Here is a 23838-nt window from a genome sequence, read left to right on the forward strand (position 1 = left end):
GACTTCCCAGGCGAAAATACTGGAGTGGGTTGCCATTTCGATTGTAGCACTTCATTCCCTTTTGTTACTGAATATTACTCCATTCTTTGGATATACATTTTGTTTAATTCATCAATTGATGGAAATTTGGATTGTTTCCAGTTTTTGACCGTTACGAACAATGCTACTGTGGACATTCATGTGTGGATATGGTTTCATTCCTCTAGGGTAGATTCCTAATAGTAGAGATTTTGGGGTCTTATAGTAAATTTATGTTTAACCTTTTAAGAAACTGCCAAAGTATTTTCTATAGTAGGGCTCTACCATTTTATGTTCCCACCAGCAGTGTTGTAACAGTTGTTCAGTTGCTCAGTCATGCCTGACTCTTTGCAACCCCATGGACTACGGCACGCCAGGCTTCTAGTTTCTCCACATTCTCACCAGCACTTGATTTTGTCTCTTTTTGATCATAGTTATTTGGGTGGCTGTGAAAAAGTACCTCATTGTGTTTTTAGTTTCCATTTCTAGACTAACTCATGATACTGAGCCTCTTTTCATGTGCTTATTAGCAATTCATATTTCTTTTTTGGTGACACTCCAATTTAAATCTTGTATCCATTTTTTATTTGGTTTGCTTACTATCTTATTGAGTGTTGAGTTCTCTGTATTCTGGATACAAATTCTTTCTCAGATATATCATAGAATAGAGAATCTTTTAATCTTCCTCACACCAGTACCAGAGACTGTGGAAAGTGAAAGGGACAGTTAAATACTAGTAATAACAGTTAATGTGTAATATTTGAGTCTTTGCTATGAGATGGACCCTGGACTGTATTTTTCACAGCAATTATTTAAAACACTTTCTCATTTTTCTAAAGGTTATAGGGCAATTTCAAATGCTTGCTCTCTGATTAACAGTTTTTGCTAGATAAAGAAAAGAAACAGTTGATTTGGGAAATTCTTAGATTTATAGGAGTTAGAACTGGTCTTTTAGTGTTACGGTAAAGACTAAATGGCCGTTGCAGTCACTGAATACCAGTGGTTTAAACAACTGCATGTTTATTTCTGGCTTCTGTAACAGTCTGGCGTTAGCAGTCCTGCATGTGTATGAGGATTCCACAGATTCAGACACCTTCTATCTTGTTACTTTTAAGGTGTAGATTCTACTTCATGATCCAAACGACCACTCCAGCTAGCCTGTCCCCTTGCAGGCAGTGGGAAGTAGAAAAGCGAGGGAAGCTGTTCTCATTCCTTTTAAGAACCTGGCCCAGAGGTTACATGCATCGTTTCTGCTTGCTGTGTTGCTCAGAGGCTCATTCATGTCTGACTCTTGTGACCCCATGAACTGTAGCCTGCCAGGCTCCTCTGTGGGATTCTCCTGGCAAGAATACTAGAGTGGGGTGCCATTTCCTCCTCCAGGAAATCTTCCGACCCAAGGTCGAACCTACAGTCTCTTACATCTCCTGCATTGGTAGGTGGGTTCTTTCCCACCAGCACCACCTGGGAATCCCTCTGCTCCCCGTATCATTGGTTAAAATTTCAGTTCAGTGTCTCAGTCGTGTCCGACTCTTTGCGACCCCATGCACTGCAGCACGCCAGGCCTCCCTGTCCGTCACCAACTCCCAGAACTTGCTCAAACTCATCTCCATCGAGTTGGTGATGCCATCCAACCATCTCATCCCCTGCCATCCCCTTCTCCTCCCGCCTTCAATATTCCCCAGCATCAGGGTCTTTTCCAATGAGTCAGTTCTTCACATCAGGTGGCCAAAGTATTGGAACTTCAGCTTCAGCATCCGTCCTTCCAGTGAATATTCAGGGTTGATTTCCTTTAGAATTGACTGGTTGGATCTCCTTGCAGTCCAAGGGACTCTCAAGTCTTCTCCAACACCACAGTTAAAAAGCATCAATTCTTCGGCACTCAGCTTTCTTTAAAGTCCAACTCTCACATTCATACATGACTACTTGAAAAACCATAACTTTGACTAGATGGATCTTTGTTGACCAAGTAATATCTCTGCTTTTTAATATGCTGTCTAGGTTGGTCATAGCTTTTCTTACAAGGAGAAAGTGTCTTTTAATTTCATGACTCCAGTCACCATCTGCAGTGATTTTGGAGCCCAAAAAAAATAAGTCTCTCACTGTTTCCATTGTTTTCCCATCTATTTGCCATGAAGTGATGGGACCGGATGCCATGATCGTAGTTTTCTGAATGTTGAGTTTTAAGCCAACTCTCCTCTTTCACTTTCATCAAGAGTCTCTTTAGTTCTTCTTCACTTTCTTCCATGAGGGTGGTATCTGCGTATCAGATCTGCGTGTCTGAGGTTATTGATGTTTGTCCCAGCAATCTTGATTCCAGCTAAAACTTAGTTACGTGGTAATGACTAGGTACAAGAGGGACTAGGGGCCATATGTCCATCTAAAACTTAGAGGTTGAGGGTGAGAGAGGAGAACAGATGTTAGGGGCCATTGTTGGGCTTGGCGGTTCCTATAACTAGTCTGTGTGGGAGTCCCATGACTTTTTCATCAAAGAAAGTCTAGTTGATATGCGGTTATTGGCCTAAACCTTTTGGAGGAGTTAATTTTGCTATTGTTTTAGAATTATTCTTAACGGTGTCAGTCAGTCAGTCAGTTCAGTCGCCCAGTTGTGTCCAACTCTTTGCGACCCCATGAATCGCAGCACGCCAGGCCTCCCTGTCCATCACAAACTCCCGGAGTTTACTCAAACTCATGTCCATCGAGTCGGTGATGCCATCCAGCCATCTCATCCTTTGTTGTCCCCTTCTCCTCCTGCCCCCAATCCCTCCCAGCAGCAGGGTCTTTTCCAATGAGTCAACTCTTCGCATGAGGTGGCTAAAGTATTGGGAGTTTCAGCTTCAGCATCAGTCCTTCCAGTGAACACCCAGGACTAATCTCCTTCAGGATGGACTGGTTGGATCTCCTTGCAGTGCAAGGGACTCTCAAGAGTCTTCTCCAACACCACAGTTCAAAAGCATCAACTTTTCGGAGCTCAGCTTTCTTCACAGTTTCTTTCTTAATGGTGAAGTAGCCATAAATATTAAATATGAATTATTATTACTTAGAGAATGTAAAGATACCCTAGTGATCAAATACAGTTCTGGAGCTGCTTTACTGAATATAGATTTCATATACCAGTGGTAGGAAGGTGGCAGACAAGAGGACAGCCTCTGCCAGGTCAACTTTGTTTTGTAGCTTTTCAAGTGGCTCTTTCCCCCGGCAGTGCCCTTTAATGAGCAGTTTCTCCAATGTTAACTGTAGCTGTTCTTCTCTGGTTACTATGTAGTTCTGTATTAATATGCCAGATCTGTCTCTTTAGGAGGAAAAAGAGCAGCAGTGTTTCGTTTAGAGATGTCATTGCTTCTCTAAGGACAGCAGTAATTTCTAACAAGTGTAGGGAAGAAATCTTCTGAATCCGTTTGTCCTTTGTATGTTTAAAACCTTGACAACAAAACAAATTGGTACTGAATGTTTGAAGAAACAAACATTAACACTCTCTGAGCGCTTCATTCTAGGTTTTCAGGCCTTGGTAACAATTACCAAGAAATCCGCTTTCCCGGGTGCAGCTCTGGTGCTTTGAGAAGGTTTTAATATCGAGGGACCCCATACTTTCACAGCCCATTTCAGCCGCCCCAGAGATAACTTGGATAAACACGGGCTCCTCCACGTACCTCCTAATCCCTGCTGGGTCTTACACTGTGGGGAGGTTCAGACAACTTGTTTTCTTTCCCTTCTGGCCCTTCTCTCTACACTCCCCTCCAGCTGCCTCCTTCCCCCCACCCCCAAAGTAACGTGATCCCCTAGGCCTGGTCTGCTGCTTTCGCAGATTCTTTTAGTCTTAGAGAAAGAGAGGAAAAAAGGTTAACCATTGATTTTCCAGTTCAGACAGAACAAAACTATAAAAGCCAAAGGCAGTGCTAGTGTTTGAAAATAAAGGGATTACTGTTTATAAATAACCAGCACTTGGGCTTTTCTTTTTTCAACCAGTTCTACTTAAGGGAGCTTAAATTTACTTTATTATAAAGAAAATAGTTTGAAGCCTTTAGATTTCGGCAACATTGCTCTTTTTTATTTGTTTTGTAGATTTCTCAATCTTTATTCAATATTCTGATTAAAAATAAACAAGACTTTCCACGATTTAAAATAAAATTCTGTGGCATTTATTTTAAAAGTTAACCACAATGAAAGGGACAAAGACAATTCATGAAATCATGCGAAACCTCTTTAAATTGAATTCAGGCACTTAGAGTTTAATAAGACTATCCCAAACTATTTCTGTTTAATAACGTATCTGTTTATAATTTAAAGTTATGTGACTGGATTTAAGAATTCAGGGTTTGGTTGTTTCTTCACTACCAGCAATATTAAGATTTGAGACCTGTAGCTTGCAACAAATTTTAAATACTTTTTCAGCCTCATATCCCAAAATTAGCCTGTCAACTCTTGATTATGGGTGCCTTGTGGGTGTTATATAATGGAAAAACTCTAGCAAGGTAATTCAGAGATCCAGGCTCTTTCCCTGGCTCTGCCACTAACTGGCTATGAGACCTTGTCAAGTTACTTAACCTGCCTCAGTTGTCTCATCTATAAAATGGTCAAATGAGACTCTGATTGAAAATGATTAAAGTTTGCAGAGCTGTCTTCATTTCTGCTACCTCCCCAAGCCCTACGGGAACAGCAGCAAAATGATTTCTTTTTTTTTTTTTTTTTTAAGTGAAAATGTATAAGGACAAAAAGAACCCAATAAGAAAAGCAGATAAGAAAGGCAAAAATGTTTTTTGAAAATGGAAGGCAGTCAAGAGCGTGGTAATAGGACTTCCCTGGTGGTACAATGGATAAGAATCCACCTGCCAATGCAGAGGACACAGGTTCGATCCCTGGTTGGGGAAGATTCCACATGCCACAAAGCAGCAAAGCTGCCCACATGCTCCAGCGATTGAAGCTTTCGTGCCTAAAGCCCATGTTCCAGAACAAGAGCAGTCACCACAACGAGAAGTACCACAGTGGGGACCTAGCACAACCAAAAATAAATGAGTAAACTCATTAATAAAAACAATTAAAGAAATGCATATATTTAAAAAAAATAAACCTAGCAGAATTAAAGAAACTAAAGCCTAACCTCTTCTGAGAGAGACACTGATTAGAAGTAAGCAAGTTATAAGAACCTGAGAGGAAAAAAATCAGAAATTAGAGCCTTCAGTACTACAAAAAGCAGGGGGTGGCAAGGCCCTTAACTGAAATCAAGGGGATCAGTTGAAAACCTATAAAGGAGTTTTTAGGTTCTTCATACCCCTGCCCCTTCCTGTACAGCCAGATGACCCCTTCTCCTTCCCACTTTCATGAGACTAGAAGTATTACTGAGAAATTGTCCTGTAAAGGCTCCAGACTCTGGGGTATTACCCCCAGCAGAGGTGTGGGTACACCATCAGGCTGAAACCAGTGGGGTGGGCAAGAGCAGATTCTTTTTTGAGTCTGCATACTGAATAATGAGATTCTTAGCCCTCTTCCTAACAGAGAAGAGATGGAAAGAATCTTTTCTAGAAAAAAAAACAAAAACAAAGTTGAATGGTCTCAGAGAAAAGCCCATTTGGGCATTCTCTCGATGGAAGAGTAAGCTCACCACCTCCCTTCATTTAAGTCCACATGTTGTACCCTTTCGGTGCATACTTTTTAGTTCCTCTCCCATGTATAATGAATGGACAGCCAAATTAAAAGTCTCTACGTGATAGATAAAGGGTAAAAGAAATTCACAGAGGAAGGGAACATGGTGGAAATAAAGACAATGTAGGAAACAGAAGAAGAGTTCAGAAGAACTGTACAGGAAACTTGGAAAACAGTCTTTCTCAGAAAGCAAAACATAAGACAAAGACTTAGACAACAAGAAGAACAGATAAGACGGTTAGAAGCTCAGTCCCGGGGCTTTAGTATCCATCTGGCAGGACTTCCAGAAAGAGAGAACTGAGAGCAAATGGAGGAGAATTTAGGAAACAGTAAACATCGAAAAATCTCAGAACTCAATGGAGTGAGTATTTTCTGGAGTTAAATGACTTAAATCTTTGAATTGGATTGGCTCCCTGAGTGCACAGCATAATATATGAAGAAAGACTCACTCCAAGCCATCTCATTGTAAAATCTCAGAACACTGAGAATATTAGATCTTAAAAGCTTCCAAAGACAAAAACAGGTAATATATAAAAGATTAGGAGTAAAAATAAAAAAAGATTAGGAGTCAGAGTGGATTTATATTTCTACACAACAGAACTGAGAACTAAAAGATAGCAGAGATGCCTTCAAAATTAAGCAGGGAAAATGATTTTCAACCTAAAATTCTATACCCAGCCAAACTCACTGAAATGGAAAGGCATTTTTTTCAAACAAGCACCTCTCCCCACTCCCAGGAAGCTACTGGATGGTGAATTCCAGCCACATGAGGATGTGAGTCAATAAATAGAACTGAGGATATTTTAAATGTTTTTTAATATTTGGAAAAAATACTACTAGATGTTTCATAGATATTTGAAATGTTTTGGGGAAAAACAGTAATAGGTATACAGAAGACTAATGAAATGAAAAAATCAAGGCAATTATTAGATTGGTGCAAATGTAACTGCGGTTTTGGACCGTGAATTTTAAGTCATTATAAATATACATCTTTATTAATCAAAAGGAACTGTTACAGTCAACACATTTTTTCCAATGGGAAATAAATTTGTTTATTCTTTTAGCATAAAAATCTGTACTTCAGCATTTGACGAACTCTTGGAAAGCAGTTTCTGCCTCCTGCTGGTTGTGGCAGCATTTTTCCCTGCAAAAAGCTGTCAAGATGCTTGAAGAAGTGGTAGTCAGTTGGCGAGAGGTCAGGTGAACATGGCAAAACTTCATAGCCCAACTCTTTCAACTTTTGAAGCATTGGTTGTGCCACGTGCGGTTGGACATTGTCATGGAGGAAAAAATGGGCCCTTTCTGTTGACCAATGCCAGCTGCAGGCAATGCCGTTTTTGGTGCATCTCATCAATTTGCTGAGCATGCTTCTCAGATGTAATAGTTTCGCTGGGATTCAGAAAGCTGTAGTGGATCAGATGAGCAGCAGACCACCAAACAGTGACCATGACCTTTTTTCGGGTGTGAGTTTGCTTCAGGAAGTGCTTTGGAGCTTCTCAGTCCAGCCACTGAGCTGGCCGTTGCTGGGTGTCGTATAAAATCCACTTTTCATTGCACGTCACAATCCATTTGAGAAATGGTTCACCATTGTGTAGAATAAGAGAAGACAACACTTCAAAGTGATTTTTTTTGATCTGCGGTCAGCTCATGAGACACCCACTTACCGAGCTTTTTCACCTTTCTAGTTTGTTTCAAATGCTGAATAACCTTACGTAGAATGGCCAATGTTGAGTTCTTCAGCAACTTCTCATGTAGTTGTAAGAGGATCAGCTTCGATGATGGCTCTCAATTGGTCGTTGTCAACTTCCGATGGCTGGCCAGTACGCTCTTCATCTTCAAGGCTCTCATCTCCTTTGCAAAACTTCCTGAAGCACCACTGCACTGTCCGTTCTTTAGCAGTTCCTGGGCCAAGTGCGTTGTTGATGTTGCAAATTGTCTCTGCTGCTTTATGACTCACTTTGAGCTCGAATAAGAAAAATCACCTGAATTTGCTTTTTGTCTAAATCATTTCCATAGTCTAGAATAAATATAAATTTCACAGCAAGTAATAAGTCATTAGCAAAAAAAAAAGTGAGAAATGCATATTAAAATGATGTATAAAATAACCACATTTATTTAAGAATGTATTCCAATATCAAATGGCAAAGTTAACAGTGCAAAACTGCAATTAGTTTTGCAACCTAATAATATCGCCAGGATAAACAAAGTTATATAATAAAGGAAACATTCACAGTATATTATTGGTGGAGCAATGAACAATATTTATGTCATCGTAATAATCAACACTGACTGTTGTTGATTTAACCAAAAATTGTGATTGTATTGTTATGGGAGATTGGAGATAGCATGATACTACTATAACTGGTTAATATAGCATGTGGAAAGTTGATGAATCCAGAAACAACAATATGAGGATATTAAGAATCTGAAGAAGGCTGCCTTTGGAGAAACAGACAAGGGGATAGAGTCAGGGGACTTCTGATTTTATTATATGACTTCTAGTACTATTTGGTTTTTAACCATGTACTTTTGTTACTTTGATTAAAAATAAGAATAAGAGTATTTAGGGCATACCATCAATATTAGTTTCCTCTGGGAGAAAAATCACTTAATAGTAATGTTGGACTTGTCAATTATAAAAATACAGTAAAATCTTTCTAGAATGAGATTTTCTAGAAAGTGGGTGTAATTACCCTAAAGCAGTTCAGATGTGCCTCTCCACCCCACCCCTGCTGAGAATTGTAGGTCTGGAACCACCAAAGGGAGTAACAAAACAGTGTGTTTTGCGCAAGACAGTCCTATGTGTAGGCTGCACATCAAGTTCTCAAGTTCTGGGCCTGAAATAGGCTTTCACTAAAGATGCGGGGTGTGGAGTTTGTGTTTTGCCTCCAAGCTGTGGTTGTAAAACTTCGTCTTTAGAAGTTAAAGGTAGGACTCTCTGTGACATCTGAACCTTGGTTGCTGCTCTTACCCCATAACTAGTGTTTCTTTCTCTTAATAAAATAAGTTGATTTCCTTGTCCCTTGGAAAACCTCCAGACTGCTTTCACTCCCTCAGACTGTGTTTTCTGGAATCATTTTCACGTATCACATTTGTTAATTTTAGCTCAACCTGGTCCCAGTAAGACTTAGGCAGGAACACAGAGCATCACCTGATACAGTAAGAGTCCTCTTTTGGAAATAAAAATACTGCTCACTGAGCACCTTCTCTGCATGGGGCACTTTTCATACACTATTTCTAATTTTCATCATCCAGCGAGATGGCTACTCTTAAGATATCACCCCACAGTTTTACAGACTAGAAAACTGAGTCACTTGCCTATGCCACCACAATGAGTGGAAAATCTGAGATTGAGAATAAGGTCGTGTGATGTCATAGCTCATTCAGCCTCACTGCATGGCCTCCCGTCTCACCTAGTTCCCCCACACCAGAGTACCTGGACTTTTGTGACACGACCAATAAACAGTGTTATCTCACTGAAAATCTATGATACTTAAAGAGATGCATGCATGCCCTTTACAGGGGCAAAAGTAGGTATGGTTGATATGTTCTTCGAAGCCACATTTTCCTGTGGATTGGACCCATCACTTGGAAGCCTGGCAGGCTCTCACTGGACAGTGTCTGCAAATCAGAGGATGTAGTCTCTGTTGGCACATGAAATAGTGAAATAGCAAGCATGTACATACCTCAAGATCTTTGTTCTTTCCTCCTAAAGCTATTAACTGGGCTGGAAACAGGGAAGGGATCAGTCAGATCTGGGATCATTTGGTCCTCGGGGTCCCAAACCAGGCACCATGTCAGATTTCATCTGTCTCCCTTAAACCCCCACCCCCATCCTGCTGCTCCCAGGTAGAGCTTCCACATCCTGCCTCCTGCATCCATATCCTGCTTTCTTCCCACGAGCAACTTCTGTGGTCGGCCCTTGCCTATCCACACCCCGCACTCCCAACTCTACTTTAAAAAAAAAAGGACTGATCTCCAGTCTTTAAAAAAGTTCATTCTTTATCCAAAATTTTCAGAGAAAAGTCCTCGTTTGGTAACTTGTTTTAGAGTTATACAATTTCTTAAATGCAGAAACTGCTTTCAGATGAATAAATTTTAGAAATATCCATCCCTATTTGTCCTATTCCCAGGGAAAACAAGGAACTCTTCCTTCTTCCAAAACAATGGTTGTCATGTCAGACTTACATATGCACGCAGATCACCTTCAGATCATGTTAAGTTACCACCATTCCATATATTCTGATTGTGTAGGTCTAGACAGGAGAGCGAGAGTCTGCATTTTAAACAAGCACCCCAGGCAACTCAAAATAGGTTGTCCATGGACCATGCTTTTAGAAACACAGTGCAGATCACATATTTTAATGTAAGTAAGGACCTTTATTCTTTCTCATTATTCTTAATATATTTTAAAATATTCTTAAATAGTTCTAATTCCATCAGCTGTTTCAAGATATTTTTCAATAGTTAATGATTTTTATTTCATCCTCTGGCTTTGGTACAATTATCCACCTTTCACTTAAATTACAAATTATGTCCATTTTGGAAAGTTCAAGGGCTTTAGACCTTACTACTTCCTAGCTGTGTGAACCTGGACAGACTGTTAACCCGTCCCCATACCTGCTTACCCCTCAGTTTCCTTACCTGTGAAATGGAGTTAAACTACAGGAAATCCATAGGATTGTTGCAAGCTTTGTGGCAAATATTAAAAGGTTATTCCTTTCCCAAACTGAGTACAATGTAGCAAACAAGTTACATCATAATCTTTTAAATTTGTTTTCCTTTTTTTTAAATTTAAGTTAATGGCTTTTAGGCTTAAGATTACTTAGAAGGAATCCTTCTCAGGCCTCTGTTCTAGTAAGGAGATTGGAGCTCTCCTATCTGCTTGTAGCAGAATGTTTTTTGTACTTGTGAGTGAGTTTCAAAAGCATCAAAAGCTAGATCTGGAAAGAATAGTCCTAGTTTAATTTGGTGGTGGGCAGCTTGGCGATATTTTCAGTGTTCATTGCTGCTAATTCAGAGTGTTTTCCCAGACCTGTTGATGTATGGTTTTATAACTATTTTAAAAGATCTGGACACAGTTTATAAGCATTACTCATTTTAAGATGTTTTAAAGGGATACGGCCATTTTAGATTCAAGAGCAGAATATTAGGAATAGTCATTAACTTTTTAAAATAAACTTACATCTTAATATAAAGTATAGCACATGCAGGCAAATATCTGGGCCTGTATTGACAGAATTCAAGGATATGGCTAAAATTGCAAAAATGCCCACTGTTCTTGGCATTAAGGTGCCTATTTGAATATATCCCATCACATTACATCTGAAATGCTATATAATGACAGACTTTATTATAGTCTGATCCGAAGCCCTTGAACTCTCTAAAAGGTACCAACACAGTAGTTTTCAGCTTATTTGTATTGGTGGCACCCTTTGGGATTTTATTTTTGGCATTATACTTGGAGTTTGAAAGGTTCAGTGACAGTTGGCCGTCATTACACATGGGCTGTTTGACAGAATGATAGAGTCTCCCAGCATCTGTCAATAGGTGGCATCCACAGTCACTTGTCCCCTCGGAGCCCTGTAGCCCTGTGTCTCCAGGCACTGGGAAGTGCTGTGTCTTCTTAGCTGCTCATGAGGTCTGACCTGGTACCACAACACAAACCACAGGTCACTTGGTTGCAGTAAAAACACATTTTGTATATGAATCAGAATTTGACAGGACATCTCTGAAAAATTAATAATGGCTGAGAAACACTGTGATACACACTAGTCACATCTAGTCCAACCTTGGACTGTCAGGTTTTGGCAGACCTGAGTGAAGGTCTTGTTACTTAGCCATTCCTAGTATAGTGAAGATACACGGGTTTTTGTCATTACAGGATAGGTTGGACCACAGATGAGTCCAGCTTTGCCTCTGGGACTGATGACTGTAGCCAGGGTCTCTTAGTTACTGGTAAGTTATATTGGTAAGTCTCTTAGTTATATGGTAACCTTAGTTATTTAGCCAAAGATAAAGATATATGAAGCTTTAATTTACTTGGGATTTATTTTTGGTGAGAAGGGACTGCATAATCCACTGGTTAGGAGCCTGATCCTTGGAGCCAGGCAGACCTAGGGGTAGTCCAGCTCAGGCTTTGGGCGAGCTGCTTGACTCCTCTGAATTTCAGATTTTCACCTGAAGAATCAGGATGATAATTCTGCATTCCATACAGAATAGTTGTGCACATGCAATGTGGTAATGATTGGAGGGTGCTTCTTACAGGAGTCTGGCTTGTGGTAGAATCTCAGTACCCCTCAGCTCTTGGTATTCCTGGATGCTATGATGTATACTAACTTGATTTTTCTCCCTGTTGCAATTTAGTTATCTAACACTGTTTAGACAACTTTTCCTTCCTATACTTGCTGAAACATTTCCGATTTTGTTAAATTATTTGGTATGACCGGATTCTGTATTCCAGTGATGTAGATTTCCAGTTCGGTACCAAGTCACACATTATTGTTATTTTTTATATTGTTATATGTGATGTTATATATGTTATATATATAATAGACATATATGTTATATGTTTATTCGAGCCAAGCACAGCAGTGAAATGGGTTTTAAATAATGTGTTCCCCCCTCCCCCCATGGCACCCACCAAACAGGAGTTTTCTCTTGAACAAAAATGAGGCTTCTTAAAGAAGGGGAGCAGGCCCTGCCCCTGATGAGTTCTCATGGAGGAGACTAAACTCCCTTTATTAATAATCAGACATTGTGTTTGAACTCACACGTCTCCTTTGTCTCCTAGTCTGGATGTATGACTTGACAAATGTGTTGCAAACTTGTGTAGTTGTACTGTGGGTTGCAGCTCTCTGATTCACTCCTCAGACACCCACTGAGTTGGCCTTAATCACAGTAAGCTCACCGAATAGAAATGAGACCAGTATTGATGACTGCAGAGGAATCTGCCTTATTCACCAACAGTCAGGGGACACGGGGTTGGCCAGGGCACCGCGCCCTGTGCAACTCGCTTGGCCTTCAGCGGTGCAGTTGGGGGGGTGGGGGGGGCTTGGGGGGATCTCCTCCCAGAGATGCAGGAGGTTCCTAAAAGTGATGCTGAGCAGGCCCGCCCTCCCCCGACTTGCCTGCCATAGTTGCCCGTGTCTTTTCTTGGGGCGTCAGGACAGTACTTCGCAAGTCTGAGAACCAAGACTTGGCGCGCTTAAAATCACCCCCCCCCCCCCCCCCCGCTTTCCTTAACGTCGAAACCCGCGAGGCGTCGATTTTGGACGGCGGCCCGGGCCGGGCGGAACACGGGGCAGCCCCTGGGTGCGGGCCCGGCGCGCAGAGGGTTAAGGCGGCGGGGGCGGGCCTCGCGGGGCCGGGCTCGGGGGCCCTTTGTTAACTGGCGCGTCCGGAGCCGAGACCGGGAGCTGGCGCGGGGCGGCGGGGCGGCGGGGCAGGCGGCGGGGCAGGCGGCATGACGGGGCCGCGGGGGCCCGGGGCGGCGCGCGGGGCGAGCCGGGCCTGAGCCCGCCGCGGAGGGCAGCCCGGGGCGCGGGCTCCCCGACGCCGCCGGGGCGCCAAGATGTTGGAGATCTGCCTGAAGTTGGTGGGCTGCAAATCCAAGAAGGGGCTTTCATCCTCCTCCAGCTGCTACCTGGAAGGTGAGCTCCGGGGAGCAGGCCGAGGGCGGCCGCGTGTCCGCTGCCCCGCCGGCCGGCTGGCCTGCCTGCCTTCCTAGGCCTCGCCCGGCCGCGCGCGCGCGCTCCCTCGGCGCCCGCCCTCTCCCCCTTTCCCCTCTGCCTTTCTCCCTCGCCCTCTCCCGCTCTCTGGTTCCCTCGCCCGCCCCTGGGCGCCGCCGCCAGCCCGGAGGGTGCGGGGCGCCGGGCCCACCCCACCCCACCCCCGCGCGCACTAACCCCAGGGGTGTAGGGGGAGCCCACGCCGGGAGGGCCAAGCCGCGGGGCCCCCAGGCCTTCAGGGTCTCCCCGAGAAAGTTGGAGAAAGCAAAGCGTACAGGCCCAAAGGGCCTCGTGAGCCCACGTCGTGGAATTTCCACCGTTAATTGGGAATTACGCGTCCAAAAGGTCGACCCGTATTTGCGAAACAGACGATTTTCATTAAAGTCTCGTGGACAAAAGGGAACATGGCTCTACCATTTATGGATACAGAATTTGAAGTGATCTTTCTACACCATTCCCCCCCCCCACCCCACAACACACACACACAAACACACACACACACACACACACACACACACACACACACACTCACTCCATCTTATCTACGGACCACGAAGAGGTCGTAAGAATTCTTAAGACTTCTGCGGGGAGAGAAGAGAAGTTCCACCGTATTTTAGGAAGATTTTGAATGAGTCCAGGGCACTTGGAGGAGGGTCACCTCGTGTCAAGTTCCTTCCATAAAGCCTCAGAGCCCGGGCGGTTCCCTTTTGCCCTCTCCCCATTCTACTCCCCTTTTCTTCTCTAATCCTCCCTCCCTCCCCGCCCCGCCCCGCGCCTTTGCCCCTTTCTTGTGTGTCATTGTTTTCTGTCCTAGTAAGGTGACAACTGGAAAAAAAACAAACAAAAAACAATTGACTATGATGAGTGGCCTTCATTTTGTAGCTTCAGAATGAAGCGGAAATTTATCTGACTTGGGGACTCTCCCCAGACTGTTGGCTTTCAGCAGAAAAGTTAATTGTACTTTAGGGATGTAAATCTGCTTGAATTTGTCTGTCCTTTTTATTTAGGACTTAAAACAGGAGTAGAAATGTAAAGCTCCTTTTAGAACAAGTAGTAGAATTCCGGCTGCTGGAATGCCATCGGAGTTGTAACGTTTTTCTCTTTAAAATGAAGGAGAAATGAACAGGAGGCCTTGTTCATTGTCTCACCTATTTTTCTTTTCTCTCCAACTTTTTGACCTGAGGGTCTGCATGAAGTCACATGCGCAGCTCAAACCATAAACACCAGTGGTACAGGCGAAATCAGTTGGCGCTTCTTGCCATGAGACGTGTATATTGGCCACCTCCGAGAAGGCGCATCCAGATGGAGTGGGCTCACAAGATCTAGCATTTAGAGGGAGAAGATGGTTCATTTCTCGCTAGAAGTTGGCATGTGAGCAGCCAAGATCATCTTCAGTTAATATGTTGCTTATTTCCCAAGTTGCTCAGAATTCTGAGCACATTCTCATTTACATCTGTAACGAGTTAGTGTTAGGCATCACCATCCATTTTGCAGATGATGCTTCAGGCAGAGTAGATGAATGGACTTTTGTAGCTGCAGAGATGGAGGAAGGTTTAGGTTACAGCACTGTTGTGGCATTGTTTTGTTTTCCCTGGGGGTAAACAGTAGAATTAGTTCTCACCTGGATGGTTTAATTATAGTTGTTGTTGTTTTTGGAGGTGAGGGTTTACAAAATCTAATGTGTCTTGAAATAATGTTGACTCTCAAGTTTAAAAAAAAAAATTCTGATTACAGCAGACTACCTGGCATTAAGCCTCCATCTAGGAAGGTATCACTCTAGGAATTCTTTTCTGTTACTGAGTTTTCCTTCTTTCGTTGTTACGTTTAATTGGAGAAAGTAAATGAAACCATTGTTTTGTAGTTGAGGGAATTTAACAGACCTTAGTGATTGTTTCTTAAAGACTGGATGTGAAAAAAAAAAAAAAGCCTGGATGTGCTATTAGCTGCTTGGGAAAAATATTTCTAACATCTGGATAAGTAATCCAGTCTTTTGGTTTTTACTGACATCCTAAATCAGTCAGTCAGTGTTTATTGACACACACTGGGGCCCCAGGTGTCCCAAGTGACCAAGAAAATCGAATATGATCAAGTTTTCCATTGAGAGTAAGTTCAGCCATAAATGCAACTTGATCATGCATCTATTGCTATTTAGGCCTAGCTGCCAACGCAACAATTATTAAATGCTTACTGTATTCCAAGCACTGTTTGGGCATACCAAATGATTTTATTTGCTTATTTCTCATGATAGCCCTTCGGTTACTTCCATTTTATAGACGAAGAAACTTGATGCATCTGGAAGTTAGAAAACATGTCTAAGGTCACAGAGCCTGCAAGTAGTGGTGCTAGGACTTGAGCCCTTGCTGTCTGGCTCCAAAGAGCCCAGTTTTAGCCACTATATGCTTTACCGGCTGTGACTGTTCATCTCCTTGGAACTCTCTGTGGATGTTAAAGTGGTATCTTCAGAAACACTCTAAAGCCTGAATCAGGGATTTTTTTCTTTCTAATACTGATAAAAATGACTGCCTTTAGCAGTAAAATTTTAAATGTTTATTAGAATAGCTGTACATCATTAAAAAATTCTTAAAGGTTAGTGAGAAGAAATTCTGTTCTTCATCCAGAAACCTCACTTGAGTTTCTTGTGTATCCTTCTAGAAACATTTTATGCACACATAGGCATTTATAGCATTTAACCTCCATGTTCCAGCTTTGCAAAAATGTATGTTTATAGGTATATCTGTCCTTTATGGCCACATTGAGCTTTACAATCTTAGGTCTACTTCAAGCACTGAATTTTCTGATTAATTTCTTCTCTCTCCTAGAGGTGTGAAAGAAAACATGAACATTTGCCAGTTGAATTCTTTTTCTTTCCTCCCCAGTTTACTTTGATTTGTTGGTGTGTTTGTGTACACTGTGCATGAATCTTACATGTGGACGTGTTGGTTCTGTAAAGTGAACTCTTTGTGAACTGTCAGCATTTATTTTAAGGGCCCACTTTGAAACGCTTCTATTCAGCAGTTAACTTTCTGGTGGAGGCTTTGTGTGGTGCCAGCCACACAGATACACTTTTAGAACTTATGCCTCCCAGAAGCTCATGCTCTCTTTCTAAATACTCTCTTCTGAGGTCATCAAATACTTCCCTTGTTTAGTAACAAAGAAAAATCTGAAGCTCTTTCTGTAACCAAATAGAAAGCCAGTCAGTCCTTTTCATTTGGGGGTTATACTGAAATTGTTGCGCATCAATGAGGCGACAGTTCTTTAGCACCAGGCACTTCATAGACATCCTCACTTCATTCTCAGACTGACGCTGTGAGGTTTCTAGAGAGGAGGAGGAAGGGCCCCAGGTCAGTTGGGTAGGAAAAACAGTTGAATTTGGAGTCAGGCGAACCCAGTTTTCATCATGTCTCAACTTTTCTGCCTTCTTACCTCTAAGACCTAGAGGACAAACGTTCTCTGGCCAGCCCACCTTCAAGGATTGTTTTTGAGAATCCAGGAGATGAGTCACAGGAAAGTTTTGAGACCAGTGAAGTGCTAAGTGTATGTATTTATACTGATGTGAGGCTCATTTGGGATGTCTTTAAATCCAGGCAGTGTTATGTTGCCGAGGTCCTGTTCTCCTGGGAAGCACACAGCTCCCAAGCCAGCCCGCCTGGCCCGGATGTCATCCATCCTGCCAGTGAAGTGACTGTGGCATGTTGCTCTCTGAGCCTCGGTGTTCTCGTTTCTAATAAGGTTCATCGTAGTCCCTGCTTTCTTGAGTTGGGAAACTCACATGAGACATTTCATTTAAACTCTTTAGCACAGAGCAAGATGTTAGCAAATGTTAGCTGTTAGTAATTTAAGTATTTCAGACTCTAAAATGTTGGCATTGCCAATTGCTGTAATGGCTGAAGTGTGATGATAGAATTTGAACTAAACCCACAGATAGTTTTTCTTGTTAAGAAAACAATTTGTTTCCAAGTTTGCTTTGATGCCTATAATTAATACTTCCTGTCCTTGGTTTTAAGGAAGAGTATTTTCTCTTCCTCTGATCCTTTCTTATTCCCATGGTGAATATTTTAATTGTGGAAGAAAAAAAATCCTGTTGGCAGGATTAAATGCCGTAGTTGGCATCTTACTTCTCATCTCTAGAGATGCATTTCCATAGCTCCAAACATATGAAAACTGAAAATTTCATACTGCTTATTACCTTACTGTAAAATCAGACCACAATTTTATCAGTGTAATCACTGACCTGAAATAGAAACAGGAAAAATTATTGATGGATAGGTTTTAAAAATGCGTAACATTGTACAGCATGGTGACTGTAGTTAATAATGCTATATTGTATATTTGAAAATGACAAGAGAGTAGATCTTAAAAGTTCTCACAAGGAAAGTCATTTGTAACTGTGTGTGGTGATGGATGTTAACTAGACTCCCTGTGGTAAGCATTTCATAATATGTGCATATATCAAGTCACTATGTTGTACACCTTAAACTTAGACAATGAGGTATGTCAGTTCCATCTCAATAAAACTGAAAAAAATAAAACCAGAAGTATATGTAACCAAGAACCAAAGATCAGATGAGACATTGAAAGAATTTAACTTTTCCTCTGTAATGGTGATCTGGCATTGAGAGTACAGAATCCTAACCACTAGACCACCAGGAAATTTTCGTGTTTTTTACTTTTTTTAGTGGAAAAATTTTAAACCTGTAACAAAAGCAGTGAAGTCCCTTGTACTCCTTGTCCATCTTTAATAGTTATCACTTATGGTCAGTCTTGTTTCTTGCCTAGTGAAGTTCCAAAGCCGTTTGGAAAAATAGCTTGCTAGTTCCTGACTTTTGAGAGACTTAACTTTGTCCTTAGATACTGATAGTTGTTATTCTCTGAAACTGGTTTTCAAATCCTTTTTTCTTAATCCACATCTTCGATGCTTTGTTATACTGTCTGTGTTAGGTGGTGGTGGGAGACTGGGAGACAATGACAAGAAGACAAGTTGAGACAGGAGAGGGGTAAACAAAGACGAGAGAGGAGGAAGGGGTCAGGGGCTAGGACAGGGCAGAGGGAGGGTGGGGGGAGGGGGACAAGAGATGCGGAGTGGAGAAGGAAGAGCCAGACCCTGAGAGAGCAGTGCTGGAGACTGAGTGAGGCTGACTGACAGGTAGCTGGTGAATGGATGGATTCCTGGAGAGAGAGCGTGTGAGGCGCTTCATGCCTGCTTGTATTTCCTGCCCTCTCACGTATGCTCATAATAGAGGCTACTCAGTGGGTTGTAGGGATTTCGTGCAGATAAAGTGCTTGGCACAGTGCTGGCACTCAGCAGGGATCAATAAGTACTAGCTGTTGTTCCCTTACATTCGGTTGCATAAACTTCAGCCTTATTACTCTTAAATTCTACCTAATCCCCATCAGTCTTATCAGTCCTCAAGTTTAGCCAACAGCACTATACATTGAATACCTTAACCTTAAACTTTAACTTAAAGATGGGCCATGAATAAATAGAGTTGACCCTTGTGTTTTGGAGCCAAAATACCTTTATTGGGGTTACATTCAGTTACTCCAATTTTTGTTGTTTGCTGTTCAGTCCCTAAGTCGAGTTCTACTCTTTGCAGCCCCACGGACTGCAGCACGCCAGGCTTCCCTGTTCTTCACTGTCTCCCGGAGTTAGCTCAGATTCATGTCCATTGGGTCAGTGATGCCATCCAGCCACCTCATCCTCTGTCACCATCTTCTCCTTTTGCCTTCAATCTTTCCGAGCATCAGGTCTTTTCCAGTGGTCGGCTGTTTGCATCAGGTGGCCAAAGTATTGGAGCTTCAATATCAGTCCTTCCAGTGAATATTCAGGGTTGATTTCCTTTAGGATTGACTCCAATTAAAGTTATTCCAATAGTAATGGCTGATGAGACGTTCTAGGGAAATTGCCTTCCATTGGGCAGCCTCTTGACTTCAGTCACTCGGGTCCAAGTGACCCAGGAGCCTTGATGATGCTGTAACAGAAAACAGGAAATGTGAAATGAGGGCTTACACACCCTCTCAAGCCTGGCAGGAGAGGGGGAGGCTTTCAGTCTGTTGCAAATGGCCTGTGACAGAATAAAAAGGCTTTTAAGGTTAGTGGGCTCACTGTGGACACTTTGACTCTGGGAACCTTTCTTCCCTCACAAACAAGAAGTCTGTGGAGGCATCTCGGCTTGTTAGGAGACAGTAATGAATCCTGTTTCTTTTGAAAGCACAGAGAAAGGTACTTTCGTGCTACACCTTGTTTTAGGCTCTTGGCTGTGGTGTACATTCCATTTAAAAAGTTACTGTATTTCCTAAATCTTGCTAAGTTTTCCTGGTTGGGTTGCATTTGCTTCTCATCTTTCCCGTCTGTCACTTCTGCTGTTCTTACTTAAGGCTGGCAGGTCATTAAGGTGCACTCTTCAGTCATGACCTAATTTTTTTACCTTGCTACCAAAGATAAACAAGTGCAGGATGTTCTTACCACTGAGTTCATTCTAAGAAACCCTGAGCGGGGCTGAGTCGTCTATTGTATTAGGCAGGTGAGAGTGAAGACTCTGTGAGAAGAACGCTCCATCTCTGCCCCAAAGGAACTTACATTATTGTGGTAACAATAATAAGAGAAGGGATGATTACTCTCTGTTGCGGTGCCCTGGTGCCAGGCGCCATGCCCGCATCCGTGCGGAGAACGTCTCCACACGCAAGTATGCATTGACCCCTCCTGACGGCCCAACTCGGTTTTGAAGCCATTGTTCAGTTGAGAAACTGAGGCTCGGAAACTAATATCTTAAAGACATGGTGGGCTGAGATTTGAACAAGGCTTGTCCACCCTGGAGCCCAGGCTTAGTGTCCCACAAGGGACACGGGGGCAGATTCCTCAGGGCGCCCTTAACTGACATCAGGTCCTCCCCGAGTGCGAGGCGAACCGGAAGTAATCAACCAGAGGTGAGGGGTGGGGAGGCAGAAGGACAAGTCAGACTTTTCCTAGCCTTGGTGCCGGCGGATGAGAAGGGACTAGGCATTCCAGGGGGAGTGACTGGCTCTGGGCAAGGTGCTCACCGCTGAGGCAGCAACGGGGAATCCGCGGGGGCCTGTGGGGGGCAGGCTGAATGAAGAGCAGGCGTCCTGGGGGAAGATGGTCCTTCTGGAGCCCGGATTTCTTCCCCAGAGGTGGCAGCAGCAACAGCCCTCGCCGGTGTCTGAGGGAACAGTGTCGCCTACATTGTTGGCCAACTGCCAGCTTCCCCGCGAGGCACGGGATAGCCCTGTTCCTCACAGCGCCTCGGCTGACCGCGACAGTGAAGGTGACCGAGGCGCACAGGTAGGGCCGCCTCCCGAGCTGTTCTCTTCGGCTTCTCGGCCGGCGGCCATCTTGGTGGATTTTCACGGGAGAGCGACTCGGGTCAGATCTGCATTTTTTTAGGAAGAGCGCTCAGGTGGCAGTGCGGAGGTGGAACGAGGGGCTAGATCAAAGCTGGGAACTAGTTGAGGGTGTGGAAAATACAGGCTTGCTGAGAGATTTGGGAGGAAAAGTGGCCAGGCTGTGAGTGTGCGCTTACTGGGTTGAGAGGGAGAGGAGTGTGAATGTTGGGTTCAGAATGGTGTGAAGATAGTCTAGCGTCTTCTTTTATGTCGGTCCTTGTACTCCATTTTTAGTCATCGTTGCCTTCATTGACAGTAGATTCTTAGAAAGTGACACAAAATTCCTTTTGTTTTGGCTTTCTGGTTAAGCGAACGGTGACAGAGGACTGTGTATCTTCAGAAGAGTTTGCATCCGAACTGCCTGTCTGGACAGATGTTAGGATGGAGGATTCTGTTTTCTAAAATTGATTGCCTAGGAATATCACAATATAAAAAGGTTGTCAGCAATAGTTACACCTTGGGCCAATTTAAATAACTTAAAAAAACTTTTTTTATTTTTTAAAGGGGATTTCTCTGGAATCCCATCTAATTTATTGCCTATAACACCCCTAAGTGGGAAGTAATGGAAAGAAAATTATTAGTTCTTTTTACTTAGAAAGAAACTTGCATAATCTGGACTTCACAGGAACTTACAGCAGTCCCCTTTCTAGACCTGTCTCTCTGTCAGGTTGCTGGGGTTCTGCTGAACTACATCAGCAGTGTAGACATTGTGAACCCACAAGGCCCTTGGAGTCTGGGATGACATTCAGAGGCTCCATGTCCTTGGATGGAGAAATTTTTAAGACTTTATTTCACTAAGTGCTAACTGAAAATTAGTGTTTTATCTGTGTTTGTTTTTACAAATGTATATGACAAACCACAGTAATATTAGCAGTGCTTGTGATTTTTGCCAGCAGTAGAACTCAGATATTTTCATATGATATAACAATTGTGATTATTACCTAAACTCATCACTACTTTGAAACGACAGTAGCTACTCCTGGAGCTTGCAATTTAATGTGTTAATAAAGGAGCATATATTTAATGCATAGTAAAGAAACACTGTATCACAGATTACTTTCAAAAGATACTTTGAGGACTGTTTCAGTACAGTTGTTCTCTGCAGTGCTCCATGTTTATTTGATGTATTTGCAGACTTTATTCTGAGGAGTTCCTAGGCATCACCAGAGGGCCCCCAGCACAGCACAGGTGAAGCCCCTTCCCTGAGTAGGCTTGATGTGTCAGGCTGGCCTTGGGTCCCTGTGTTAATTGGGCTTCTCTTGCTGGGCATGGTCTTGTTCATAGTCTGCTTCCTTCCTAACCCTGCTGAGTTCAACCCCCTTCACAACTCCTGGTAGTCCATGTCTGTGTCCTTAAAAATTAATCCACAGGACAGCGCTTGTCTTCTGTTAGACTTTTGCTTTGAGGGTGTGTACATTTTCATGAACGGGTCTTTCTCCCCCAAGGAGCAGAGGCTGTGTTCCTTGCATCCTTACCTCATTGCCCTACCCTTGCTCCCCAGCAGCTGACAGTTTTTTGGGGGTCCTGAGAACATTGTGTTCAGAGTGTGAAGTTAATGCCAAGGCTGTATTCAGCTAAACTTGTTTTTTAGGTTTAACTGCTCTGGGTGAGGGTGTAAATTACAAAATAAAGGACCATGTAGAACGTAGATAAAATGACTTTCATCGAGTTCAGATTGTGGGAAATCATCCTTTTCCTCTAAGCTCATATTATAAAAAGTTGTATCAGACTGTTATAAACTGACTTGAGAATAGTCTGAGCATGATCTCATCGGTTGGAACTGAGTGTGAAATAAAACACGAAGCCGTCCCTCTTTTTTGAAGGATCTGTTTTATAGATTTTTAAATTACAGAGATTCCTTGAACTGGAGGATCATAATGAAGGGCCCACAAAGGAAATAAGACTAAAGCGACCAGGGTTTAAATAATGGAATGTGAGCAAAAGTAAAGGGGGTGTTTATCACATCTGACACGCCCCATCCTCTCCCCCCTCCTCCCCCCCCCCACCCCAGCCCCAGAGCCACGAGGTGGACAGTAATGACTGCCACATAGCCCGCCTATCTGACTCCAGCAGGAACCATAACCTTGGTCACGATCACCAACAAGAAGGTGGGAAGCTTCCCTGGGATGTTTTTCCTGGAGATGAAGCCTCCCTTTCCCTCCCCTCCACCCCCTCCTCACTCGTATCCCCGTCCCTCCCACCTTCTCCCCCCACTCCCATCCCCTCCCGCTTTGGGACTGAAGTAGCCTGTTCCCCTCCTCCTTGGCAGTGGCAGCTTCAGCAGCAGCCCCTGAGAGTCTAGACCAGACATGCCATATGGGAGAATCTTTTGTAAACATTTTTGATCAGTGACTCACAACTTTTAAGAAAGGATTATTTTTGTATAAAATGATCTTTAAATTGTACTTTAAAGACCCAAGCTCTTTTCTTCGAATGCTGTCCAAATAAGTTAATCACTCACAGATCCAGTGAATTCTGTGGCATCATTCTTACAGACTTTTCAGTTTGTTGTTCTCACAGTTGGAGCTGTAACTTTGGAGCACTTTTAGATAGCACCATTCTTGGTATTCAACTGGCTAATTAATGACTTTTCCTGAGTTTTGTGGGTGAGTGGAAACCTTTTCATGAAGGATGTGGTAATAACAAAAGGATTTCCAATGAGGTGAGAGGCATTCTTGAAGATAAAAATCTTAAATATTTTAAAGCTATGACTCAGGATGCCGCAGAAAATGTTAAACTAACATTTTTAAGAAGAATAGACGCAAGGATTTCTTTATCCGTTGGCAGAACAGAAGAGGGGAGCTATTTTGGGCATCGTTTTTTTTTTAATGAATCCTTTGAGCTCCTTTAAGGGTCCATCCGGGGACTGGCAGGAAGTTCATGTATTAGGCAAGAAAGATTTAAGTACATTCTGCAACTTGGGCCTTGTAAGCTGTGATCATTTTTAAGGTTGACGAGCATCGTTCGCTATGAAATGAAGCAAGGAACTTGGCATTTATACGTCGTGAGTCAATTTTGACATCAGCCTGGATTGGGAATTGACTGGAAGGTT

At 42.9% G+C, this 23838-nt stretch overlaps 1 protein-coding gene across 2 annotated transcripts in view; it reads left to right on the plus strand.

Moving 5' to 3' along the window:
* Positions 1 to 23838, plus strand: part of ABL1 (ABL proto-oncogene 1, non-receptor tyrosine kinase) — a 136942-nt gene that overhangs the window by 74540 nt on the left and 38564 nt on the right. The window contains exon 1 of one of the 2 annotated variants that reach the window (XM_043469861.1): positions 13072 to 13307. The exons of the other annotated variant lie outside the window; for it this stretch is intronic. Coding sequence (XP_043325796.1) covers positions 13229 to 13307 — 79 coding nt within the window. The 5' untranslated portion in view covers positions 13072 to 13228. Of the gene's footprint in view, positions 1 to 13071; positions 13308 to 23838 lie in introns of those variants that run through there. 2 annotated transcript variants of the gene reach the window in all.

Source organism: Cervus canadensis, chromosome 5 (assembly GCF_019320065.1).
Source record: "Cervus canadensis isolate Bull #8, Minnesota chromosome 5, ASM1932006v1, whole genome shotgun sequence".
Classification (NCBI taxonomy): Eukaryota; Metazoa; Chordata; class Mammalia; order Artiodactyla; family Cervidae; genus Cervus; species Cervus canadensis.